Here is an 11417-nt window from a genome sequence, read left to right on the forward strand (position 1 = left end):
CCAGAGAGTGGTTGGTATTCTGTCTCTCCTTTGCCGATGAGGAGGCAGGGGCAGGCAGAGGCTGTGGGAGAGGGCAGCTGGGAAAGCCTCCTACCCACCCACTCTTCCTTGCCCAAGGTCACAGTCTATGGTAGTCAAACCAAGGATCTGCCCACAGCTGTCTGCTCCAAAAACGTGTGAGAAATGTGGTCCTGACTCTGCCTTCCCCGCCCTCCCCACCTCCTTCTACCAAATTTACTCACTAGCGACCCCTTTGATGGGTGGGCTTGCATCAACCCCCACCAAACCACCAGTGCCAAGATTTCTGTGTGAACCATGCCTTTATTTATTCGGGGCATGCATCAGCATTTGTCTTGGGGGAAGGTGACTCCAATGGCCTTCCTCACCTCCTCAAGGATGTCCGCCAGGAGTTCACTTTCCGCCAGGGGAATCACAGGACTTTCCTTCAGGCCTGGGGGAGAGTACAGTCAGGGACCCCTCCTACTCACACCACAAAGGTTGAAAGAACTACCATCCCCAGAATCCCCTGAGGCACAAAAGTAACCATGGATTGAGCCGATGGGATGCCCCAGGGGATCCTGGGAGTTGTAGTTCAAAATGGCTATTGAGAGTGGCCGAGGGGTCTGGAATGGCCCACCTTCTGTACCAGGCTTGCCTCTCTCCACGCTGCCACCCTCTCACCCTATCCCATGCGCCCTTACCCTTTAGTAGGCACTCCCGGACATGCTTGGCCTCGTAAGTCATGCCCATTCCATTTGTAAAGTTGAACTCCTTGCCGGGGGCGGGGGGCAGCGGGAACTCCCTATGCTGCCCCTTCACCACCAGCTCTGTGGGGCACCAGCAGGGGTCGAGGATCTGGGGGCAGATGAGAGGTGGCTGCAGGGGGCTCCAGCCTAACGATGCTCAGGGACCTCCCTCTCCCACCTGGTGGCTAGAGGTTGGTTACCCTCCAGCCCCAGGAAGGCCTCCCCCATCCCCCACTGGGGGTTTGTTCCTCAACAGCACGACTGTCCCGCTAGCAGCCTGTCTGTCCATGTCCCCGGCGGCAAACCTCTCTCACCCGATGCTTAGGACCAGTGAAGACAGCTTATCTTTACACGTGTGTGAATCCCCTTTGCAAGGAGGAGGCTTAGATAATCCAGCACCTTCTTATCCACGAGGTGACTTGAGTTTTGGGCCCTAGAGCCCTGGGAAGCCTCCATCATTTCCGTCCCCCAGTCTAGGCCACACTGGAAATAGACATGTGGTCCGGGGCAAGGTCCACATTTTGCAGTTCAAGTCTGGGGCAAGGTCCAAACTCTTCAGCTCAGAACAGGATTTCTTTCTAGCGACAGGGCCCCACGAAGCCCAGCGAAGTCCTGCTCAGGTCCCGTCCTGGAAGCGGTCCCAAAGGCCACAACTGCCCTCTAAGCAGGGTCGATAACGGTTTCTCCTCAGGCCTAAGGATTTCTGACAGACTAAGTTCATGGTCAGGAAGGAGCCCGGAGGTCCAAACCCATGCCGTAGCCTGGTGGGCGAAGGGCGATTCGGCCCACACCAGCTCCAGCAGCCACAGCGGGCCGGCCCGCTCCTGTGGCCAAGGGCCACGGCTCCCGGCACTTGGCCCCAGCCCGGCGTGGCCCGTCGCACCTCACCTGGGCCATGCCCTTGGTACCGCTCACAGAGGCCACATTGGAGAGCTCGGCAGTGATGCTGCAGGTGAAGCTGCCGTGGACCCCTCTTGGGTACTGGAGAAGCACAGTGACCGTGTCGTCCACCCCTGGGGAAGGCACAGCAGAGGAGAAGGCCTGCCTCAGAGCCTGCCTGGGACGCCTTGGGCAAGAGATCTCTCTAACGCAGCCACGAGAAAGTGCTATGCTAAGCGACAGAAGCCACCCCTGAAAGGCAGCCTGTTGTTGGATCTCACTCCTGGGAAGTGTGCGAGACTGGGCGTATCCCTAGGGCCAGAGACATTGGTGCCCGCTGAGGGCTCAGGGGGCGATTGGGGGGTGGGGGTGGACCTTTGGATGGTTTTTTTTTTGGAGTGATGAAATATTCTAAAATTGATCGCATTAAACGCACAACTCTGTGAATATACTAACGCCATGGATTTATACGTTTTGAATGAATAAATTACATGGTGCGTGAATTATAGCTCAGGAAAGCTGTTACCAAAACGAGAAAAAGAGAGGGAGAGAGACTGAACGGCTCAGAGCCCCAGAGCCTCCTCTGCAAATACCTGGGGTATGGGTTTGGGAGACTCGGTTTCCCCAGCTCTAAAATAGGGTAACAGGGGCACGTGGGTGGCTCGGCTGAGCGCCCAACTTCGGCTAAGAGCATGGTCTCACAGTTCGTGGGTTCACGCCCCACGCAGGGCTTTGCGCTGACTGCTTTGAATTCTCTGTCTCCCTCTCTGTCTGTCCCTCCCCCACTAATGTGCGGCCGTGCTCCCTCTCCGTCTCAAAAATAAATATTTAAAAATAAAATAAAATGGGGGGGATAATAGAGGGGGCGCCTGGGTGGCTCAGTTGGTTAAGCGTCCGGCTCTTGATTTTGGCTCAGGTCACGACCTCGCGGTTTGTGAGTTTGGGCCCCCGTGCTGACAGTGCCTGCTGGGGACTCTCTCTCTGCCCCTCCCCTGCTCACTCACTTGCTCTCTCAATTTAAAAAAATTTTTTTAAATAAAATAGGGATACTGGAAACTGATACAAGTTATTACAAGTGTTACGTTAAATGATGTAAAATGCACAAAGCACTCAGAATGCTATTGAGATGACGGTAAGTGCTATATAAGTGCTAGTTAAACGTGAAATGCAGCATGCGAGGTAGCCGGCTGGTTCGGGAACACAGCACGCATGCCATTGACGGGGGAACCTACTGACCTCGTTCTCTGGTTCCAGAGAAGCCCAAGTCCTTATCCCGGGTGGGATCATCCCTATAATAACCCTAATGCAGAGGAGGCACTTGATAAAATAGAATCTGTTTTTATTTGTTTATTTATAAATTACTTTTTAAAGCTTTTTACTGTTTATATTTGAGGGAGAGAGAAAGAGAGACAATGGGCAAGCAAGGGAGGGGCAGAGAGAGAGGGAGACAGACTCTGAAGCAGGCTGCAGGCTCTGAGCTGTCAGCACCGAGCCCCACATGGGGCTCGAACTCATGAGCCGGGAGATCCTGACCCAGGCCAAAACCAAGAGTCAGACACTCAACTAACTGGGCCACCCAGGCACCCCGGTAAATAGACTCTTGTTTTTAGAGCTACCATGTAGCCTAGAAGTTGGCCAGATGTTAGCCTGAGAAGGTTTCCTAAAGTGTGACCTTCACCCATAAATATTTTCCCGGTCACTCACTGCCTCCTGGGGTTCTGTTTGCAAAGATGGCCACAGAATCCCTCTCCTTACCCTGTGAGGGCCCCTACGGCAATAGGACTTCGTAGCTCCTACCGTCAAGAGGTGTAGACTATTGGGCCTCTGAAACCGGGGCTGGCTTTGGGCCATGAACAGTAGCAAACAAGGGACAAGCAAAAGTTGGAAAAATGCTTGTACGTTGCATCCTGCCTTCTTTTTGCTGCACCGACAGCGTGCATGAGGCCAAACTAGCCAGCTGAAAAACTTCACTAATGCGCTCTTTATGACAACTCAACTATTATCTCCCTTCCTTCCTTCCCTCTCTACTCCCAACAGGGGTCTCAAACTCAAACCTCGAGATCAAGGGTCACATACTCTACCGCCTGAGCCAGCCAGGCGCCCCTATGACAACCCCATTATCGACACGTTACCGGTAACCCAAGACTCTGAGACGTTGAGTCCCTTGGCTGAGATCACCCAGCAAATCCCAGTATGGAGCCTGCCCACTCTCTCAGCTCTGACCCTCTTTTTCTTCTTTTTTCTTTTTTTTAAAAATTTTTTAAATGTTTTATTTATTTCTGAGAGAGAGAGAGAGACACCATGAGCAGGGAGGGTCAGAGAGAGAGAGATACAGAATCTGAAACAGGCTCCAGCACAGAGCCCGACGTAGGGCTCAAACCCAGAAACCTGAGATCATGACCTGAGCTGAAGTCGGATGCTCAACCGACTGAGCCACCCAGGCGCCCCAGATCTGACCTTCTTTGACATCAGGGAGAAGCTTCCTCCAGACGTCTAAGCTGATTTTCATGGGCTAGGAGACTAATTCCCAGCTCAGGGCTCCCGGTGAGAGAGGAGGACTTACCACCATCGTCCAGTCCGAGATAGAAAGTACCTGTTTCATGGCGCCTTCCCACGGCTACAATCTTCTCTGGCTTCTGCCCATGAAAGACCATAGAGATGAACTGGACACAGTAGATGCCGATGTCCAGGAGGCCGCCGCCAGCCTGGGCCCAGTCTACAGCCCGGCGCACGTGGGTGAGGTCCTTCCCAAACTCTGCCCGAGCCACCCTGAGTTCCCCCAGAGTTTCCTGAGACAGAGCTGACTTCAGAGCCTCGGTAGCAGGGAAGAAGCGGGTCCAGATGGCCTGCACGCCACAGGGGGAGAGAGCGTGACCGTTGAAAAGGAAGGAAAAGCGTCAGGACCAGGAGGTAGCCAGCCAGTGCCTCTCCCTTCTGGAGCCCAATCTTTTTTTTTTTTTAATTTTTTAAAAATGTTTTATTTATTTCTGAGAGAGAGAGACAGCGTGAGCAGGGGAGGTCAGAGAGAGAGATACAGAATCTGAAACAGGCTCCAGGCTCTGAGCTGTCAGCACAGATCCCGATGCGGGGCTCGAACCCACGAACCGTGAGATCATGACCTGAGCCAAAGTCGGACGCTTAACCGACTGAGCCACCCAGGCGCCCCTGGAGCCCAATCTTGAGGGGGTCCCCACTATCCAACCAAGACCCCTCCCCTTCCTCGCACACCCCGTCAGCCCCCAGGTTGGGCCCCTAACTCTCCCTGCCGCGTCCTCTCCTCTCCCTTCCCACAGCGCCAGCTCTAGCCTTGTCTCTTCTCATCTGGATCATTACCCCAGCGTCCCAATGTTAGGGACTCAACTGTGCCCCCCACCAAATTCATGTTGATGTCCTAACCCCCCCCAGTACCTCCCAAGGTGAGTGTGTCTGGAGACCAGGTTTTTAAAGAGGAAATTAAGTTAAAATGAGGCCATCATGGTGGGCCCTAATCCAGCAGGAAGCGGTTAGGACAGCGACACACATGGGGAAGGCCACATTCAGACACACGAGGAGAAGATGGCCGTCTAGGAGCCAAGGAGAGCGGCTTCAGGAAAAACCCACCGTGCTGACATCTCCTAGCCTCTGACATCTTCTAGACTCCTAGCCTCCAAAAGCAGGAGGAAATAAACAAATCTCTGTTGTTTAATGGGGCGCCTGGGTGGCTCAGTCGGTTAAGCGTCTGACTTCGGCTCAGGTCATGATCTCACGGTTCATGAGTTCCATCCCCACATCGGGCTCTGTGCTGACAGCTCGGAGCCTGGAACCGGCTTCAGATTCTGTCTCCCTCTCTCTCTGACCCTCCCCTGCTCATGTTCTGTCTCTCTCTGTCTCAAAAATAAACAAACTATAAACACACACACACACACACACAAAAACAAACCTCTGTTGTTTAAGCCCCCCAGTCATGACTTGGTCATAGCATCCCCAGCAAACTCACAGACACAGTCTCCCCCGCAATGCAGACCACCCCCGACCTGGCCCCAAAGGCATCTTTCCTTCTCCTCGAGTTGACCCTGTCTCACCCCTGCCCAGGCCCCTCCTATGGCTCCCCAATGCCTCATATCAACCCCCATTTACTGAGTACGTGTGGAACAAGACACTGTGCACATACTTTGCACAATGAGTCCTCCCAACATCCCTGCCAGGTAGCTGTCATATGCCCATTTTATAGATGAGAAAACCGAGGTTCGGTTGGGTCAAATTACTTGCCCAAGATCACAGAGCTAGGAACTGGCAAGAAGTCTAGAGTCCTCTGACTCTAAAGCCTGTCCAAGGTCAAGTGCACACTCAATAGGTGAAATCTGCCCATTCTTGTTTAAGTCTCCACTCTGCTTTCCCCCTGCGGCCCCTTTACCTGGGCAAATTACTGACTATGGTTCTCCCTCCTGCCCCCCGTGCTCTGTCATCTGCCTGATACTGTATCCAAGAAAGTCCATGCAGCTGGGCATCAGGATAGCCCATTTGTGTGACCATAGCCGATCTTGAGCTCATGGAAATCTGAGCCCGTATCTTACACATTATGAATCCCCAGTTCCTACGGGTGGATCTGGAACGCATTGGCACGTATACTTATACGCCCATACATATTGGCATAGGTTCCAATGACAATGAGGAAGTAATACATTCAGGATTTTGGCACTGACAAGGCACAGTGAGAACCAGAAGCACTGGGTAATCAGATCAAAACCTTGATCATCTATTTCTGAGGTACAGGGGACTTTGCAGACTAGGCAAAGTTTTTACGTTGCACAGTTATTTAATGGGCGCAGGGCAGCTGGATAGAAAGCGCATGTGGAGCTAAGAGGCAGCTGTTGCTACTACTGGCAGACCCTACAGCAAGGTAGCATTTAAGAGCCAAGAAGTCATCTGGTGGCCATCTTAACTGCTGGCACTATCCATTGCCATTTGGCAGCCATCTTAATTACTGGCATTCTGCAAGCTGTCAAATGGCCCCTATGAGATAAGGGCAAAAACAAAGGCAGTTTGACCTTGAGAGTTGGTAGGAGCGCTCTTGTCCTTCTGACCACTATCCTTGGGATTCCACCCAAACTAAGCCCATTGCTATTTTGTGCCACTTTCACCACTGGCATCTTTCTCTGAAAAGCTGAGCGAAGGATCTTTCAGGCGGCCATGTTTGCTAACGGCCACAAGCAATGGCTCTCACTCCTCCTAGATGTTGCTAGTAGGTTGCATGGCTTCGCTCAACCATGCCCTGGAAAACACACCAACCCCAGTTCACTTCCTGGACAACCTAATTCTTGACAACCCCTTCCTTGGTGTTCTTCCAAAAACATCCACTGGCAACCATGTTTAGTAAGGGCAAGTAGCGCTACATTGGAGTTGGAAGGGTGCACCCTCACCTCCATGAGGAAGAGACCTCGGGATCGGGCTTCGGCAACCATTTCTCGAACTTCCGCAGCGTTCACGCCCATGGGCTTCTCGCACAGGACGGCCTTGCCTGCTGCCAGGCATAGCAACACTGCGGCCTTGTGCTGTGGGTGCTGAGTGCCAATGTAGGCCACCTCTAGTGAGGAAGGGAGAAGATCAAGAGATCAGAAGCCCCGCCCTTCCCCAGACTTCTGGGACCCGCTCCCAACAGCGGCCCCACCCCCAATATCCTAGGACCTTGGGTTCCACCAACCAAGGGCAAAGTCCTCTCCAGTGGCCAAACATAGTCTCTCATTAGGGAGGGGCTAACCTAGGAAGGAGCTAACCATTCTCTACTACAACTCTTTTCTTTAGATAATTTCCAGCCTTCCAAAATTATCAGTAAGTCATTTGTCACAACACCACCAAGAGGTAGATACTATTATTTTGCCCGTTTTACAGATGAGGAAACTGAGACGGGCAAGCAGAAGAGGGCAAGGCCAGTTGAGGCAGCTTAACTCCAGCCAGGCTGTTGTGCAACGACACTGCCCTGCCTCTGCTTCCAGGCCATTCCAGAACACTGCAAGCCTCAATGGGCTCTCTTAGGAACTCAAGGCCCTCCCATAAGGCGGAGGCCAGGTCCCTGAACGCAATTTCATACTAGACCACTAATCCCAGACCAAATCCTTTTTTATAGTTCTGCCTCCCAGCCCCAGATCCTTCCAGAAGCACACAGGGATTGGGCCATCCCGCAGAGCCTTGCTGATCCTACGGAGCAGCCGACAGGCAGCGCCGCGGGAGCCTCGGAGGCCCTTGTCACTCACCCACGTTCGGGTCTTTGGCCAGCTCCTCATAGGACCCATAGGCCTTGGGGATGTCATGTTTCCGCGCAAACTCCTTCGCCCGGGTCAGGTCGCGGGCGGCTACCGCCACCACCTGGTGGGACACTAGGGTCAGACTTGAGGGGCTGGGACCGGCGCAGCGCGGGGCAGGTGGATGGGAGGAGGTGATGGAGAAGGCCCCGGGATAAGAAAAACTGGATTTCCCAGGCCAGAGGCGGGGAGATAATGGTCTTAGGGAAGGAGGTGAGGGGGCTGGACACTGGCCCTGGGGAAAAGAGATCTGGGACAAGCAATTATTTAACCCCTTAATACCTACATTTCTTCTCTTCACAGCAGCTCAGAACAAGACCCTCCCCCCGGGGCGCCTAGTTAAGCATCTGACTTCGGCTCAGGTCATGATCTCACGGTTCGTGGGTTCAAGCCCCGCGTTGGGCTCTGTGCTGACAGCTAGCTCAGAGCCTGGAGCCTGCTTCGGATTCTGGGTCTCCCTCTCTCTCTGACCCTCCCCTGCTCACTCTCTCTCTCTCTCTCTCAGAAATAAATAAAGTTTTAAAAATTTTTAAAAACTAAAAAAAAAAAAAACCTCCTCCCAAACTTGACGAAACTGGGGTTCACAGAAGTGGAGAAAAGAATATGGAACCCCGACACCCTCCTCCCTGAGACCCAGAGTCCCGGCTCCCCGGTCTGCGCTTCCACAGGACTCCGGAGGGAGTGTGGACCTGGTGCTCGGAGCGAGGCAGCGTCCGCAGCGCAGTCGTGAAGTCGCTGGAGATAAGGCCGGCTGACACGATGCCCCAGCGCAGCGCCATCGCGAAAACGCTGGGTCCCGAAGTCCAGCCTCCTCCTGCGGGAAATTAAAGCTATGACGCCCCGCCCACCAGGGGGCGTGGTCATCACTCCGCCCCCATTGCCCCTACGCCACTCCTCATTGGCCACTAGGCCTGCGAGCCACTCCAGTCCCCGTGCAAAGGAGAAGGTTATTTAAATCTCGCATCCCCATTGGAAGAGCGCACCGTTGGCTCCGCCTAGCGGTGGGTGAGGCCAGAAATACTTCATACCTCGTCGGAGATGTCTCACCACCTGATATCAGGGCGGGGGTGGGTGGGGGGGTGTTTGTTTTTTGCTTACGTAAACTCCATACCAGGTGTAGGGCCCAGAGATCAAGAGTCTCATGATCTATGGACTGAGAGAGCCAAGCGCCCCAAGAAAGGCTTTCTTTCTTGTCACCTTCAACCCTTAGGGGCTGTCCCTCTTCCTCTTTCTCCCAACTCTTTTGCTCAGAAAGCTGCACACCGTTAGGATTTGTTCAGACGGAGGGACAAGATAGTAATAGAAAAGTTAAGAATCACTAATATTTCTAGAACACCTGTTGTGGCCCAGGGCCCCGGCTCCACACTTTACTTTTGTCATTTTTTTTTTAAGTTTATGTGTGTATGTATGTATGTATTTATAGAGAGGGAGTGTGAGCCAGCCGGGTAGGAGCAGGGAGTGGGAGAGAGAGACTCCCAAGCAGGCTCCACACTGTCAGTGCAGAGCCTAAAGCCGGGTTGGATCTCACAAAGTCTGAGATCCTAACCTGAGCTGAGATCAAGAGTCAAATGCTCAACCAAATGAGCCACCCAGGCGCCCCTTACTTTTTATATTTCTAATTTCTCACCACAGGTCTGCAAACTGCTCCTTGTTTACAGAGGGAGAAGCAGCCCCAGAGAGCCATGGGATATGAGGACTTGCAAAGTGGCTGCTTCCAAAGATCATAGGTTTTTCTTTTTTAATGTTTATCTATTTTTGAGAGAAAGAAAGAGCACATGGGAGAGGGGCATAGAGAGAGGAGACGGAGGATCCAAAGTGGGCTCCAAGTGACAGCAGAGAGCCCAATGTGGGGCTCAAACTCACGAACCGCAAGATCATGCCCTGAGCCAAAGTCGGACGCCCAACCAACTGAACCACCCAAGTGCCCCCAGATTATAGTTTTAGAAATCAGGTTATACTGGGGCGCCTGGGTGGCTTAGTCGGTTGGGCGTCCGACTTTCGCTTAGGTCGTGATCTCGCGGTTCGTGGGTTCAAGCCCCGCGTCGGGCTCTGTGCTGACTGCCAGCTCGGAGCCTGGAGCCTGTTTCAGTCTGTGACTCCCTCTCTCTCTGACCCTCCCCTGTTCACGCTGTCTCTCTCTCTCTCTCTCTCCTAGAAATAAATAAAAATATTAAAAGAAATCAGGTTATACTGCTTCTTAGGAGCCCTGGAGCCAGGCTGATGGGTTCCCAGCCCCTCCTTGCCCCTGCCCGGCTGTATTGCTTTGTACAAAGGGTTTACCTCTCAGAGCCTCACTTTCCTATTCTGGAAAACAGAGGTTACAATGGTATCTACCTGTTGCAAAATGTAGCAAGTTATGACTGTTTAAGTCAGTTGGCAAAGACTGGCCAACTTTACCCACAGCAAATCCATTCACCTCTCTTGCCTTGTAGGCATTCAATTAAGATCTGAGTTTCACAGACTCAGAGGCTCCACGTTCACACAAACTGCTGACTAAAAATATTAATGGCTCGCACTGAGTACACGATATCACTGCTGTCATGAAAAAGAAAAGAAGATGGGGAAGATGGTCTTTAAGACATTAGTTCACCATCTCCCCAGGTTGCCGGCTTCCTGAATAAAGAAACTTCCCTTTCCCACCATCACTTGTATATCGAGTATTGATTTTCCCATGGCAAGCAGCCAAACCTGAGTTTGGAATCAATTCTCTGTCCGGTAACATTTGTGAGAGAGAAGGGGTTAAATTTTGGAGAAGGGTGCTGTTAGTAAGGAGTAACACGAAGGAGTTTCTGAAGCGGAATGGAACAGTTCCGTATCATGATTGTGGCGCTGGATACTGGAATATTCACATTTGATAACGTTTCAGAGAACTGTATCCTGGACATTTTTTAAAAATGCTGGAGGGGCGCCTGGGTGGCTTAGTCGGTTAAGCGTCCGACTTTCCCTTGGGTCATGATCTCGCGGTTCGTGGGTTCGAGCCCCGCGTCAGGCTCTGTGCTGACTGCCAGCTCAGAGCCTGGAGCCTGTTTCAGTCTGTGACTCCCTCTCTCTCTCTGGCCCTCCCCTGCTCATGCTGTCTCTCTCTCTCTCTCTCCTAGAAATAAAAACAAAAAACAAAAAAAAAATGCTGGAAAAATCCATATCTGGTATGTGCCTGATTCAATAATGTAGCAATGTCAATTTCTGTTTTCCACAATGCACTATATTTACCTAAGATATGACGAGGTGGGCTTGGCTGGGGGAACGCTAGGTGTAGGGTCCAAGGGAAATCTCTGTATTATTTTTGTAAGTTCTTAAACAGTTTCAGAAGAAGATGTTATGATTTAAAATTGTTGTCAGTGGGTTCCTATACCCGGATTCCCAGTCAAGTACAAAATAAGGGTATCTGCATGGTCTAGTGATCTCCATTGTGGATAGAGGGTACATACCCGTGAGAAACTCTCAAACGTGTGCCTGAGATGCAAACATACTTCTTTTTTTTTTTTTAATGTTTTATTTATTTCTAGGAGAGAGA

At 52.1% G+C, this 11417-nt stretch overlaps 1 protein-coding gene across 1 annotated transcript; it reads right to left on the reverse strand.

Moving 5' to 3' along the window:
- Nucleotides 1–301: 301 nt before the first annotated feature.
- On the reverse strand, nucleotides 302–8696 carry DHDH (dihydrodiol dehydrogenase). Its single transcript, XM_039244908.1, has 7 exons — nucleotides 8593–8696; nucleotides 7856–7967; nucleotides 7025–7188; nucleotides 4219–4471; nucleotides 1635–1759; nucleotides 702–855; nucleotides 302–451 (listed from the first exon to the last, which is right to left on the reverse strand). The coding sequence occupies exons 1-7, from the start codon at nucleotides 8680–8682 to the stop codon at nucleotides 342–344; spliced, it is 1008 nt and encodes a 335-aa protein (XP_039100839.1). The 5' UTR covers nucleotides 8683–8696; the 3' UTR covers nucleotides 302–341.
- Nucleotides 8697–11417: the final 2721 nt, after the last annotated feature.

This window comes from Hyaena hyaena, unplaced genomic scaffold (genome assembly GCF_003009895.1).
Source record: "Hyaena hyaena isolate Hyena2069 unplaced genomic scaffold, ASM300989v1 scaffold_9, whole genome shotgun sequence".
NCBI classification, from domain to species: Eukaryota; Metazoa; Chordata; class Mammalia; order Carnivora; family Hyaenidae; genus Hyaena; species Hyaena hyaena.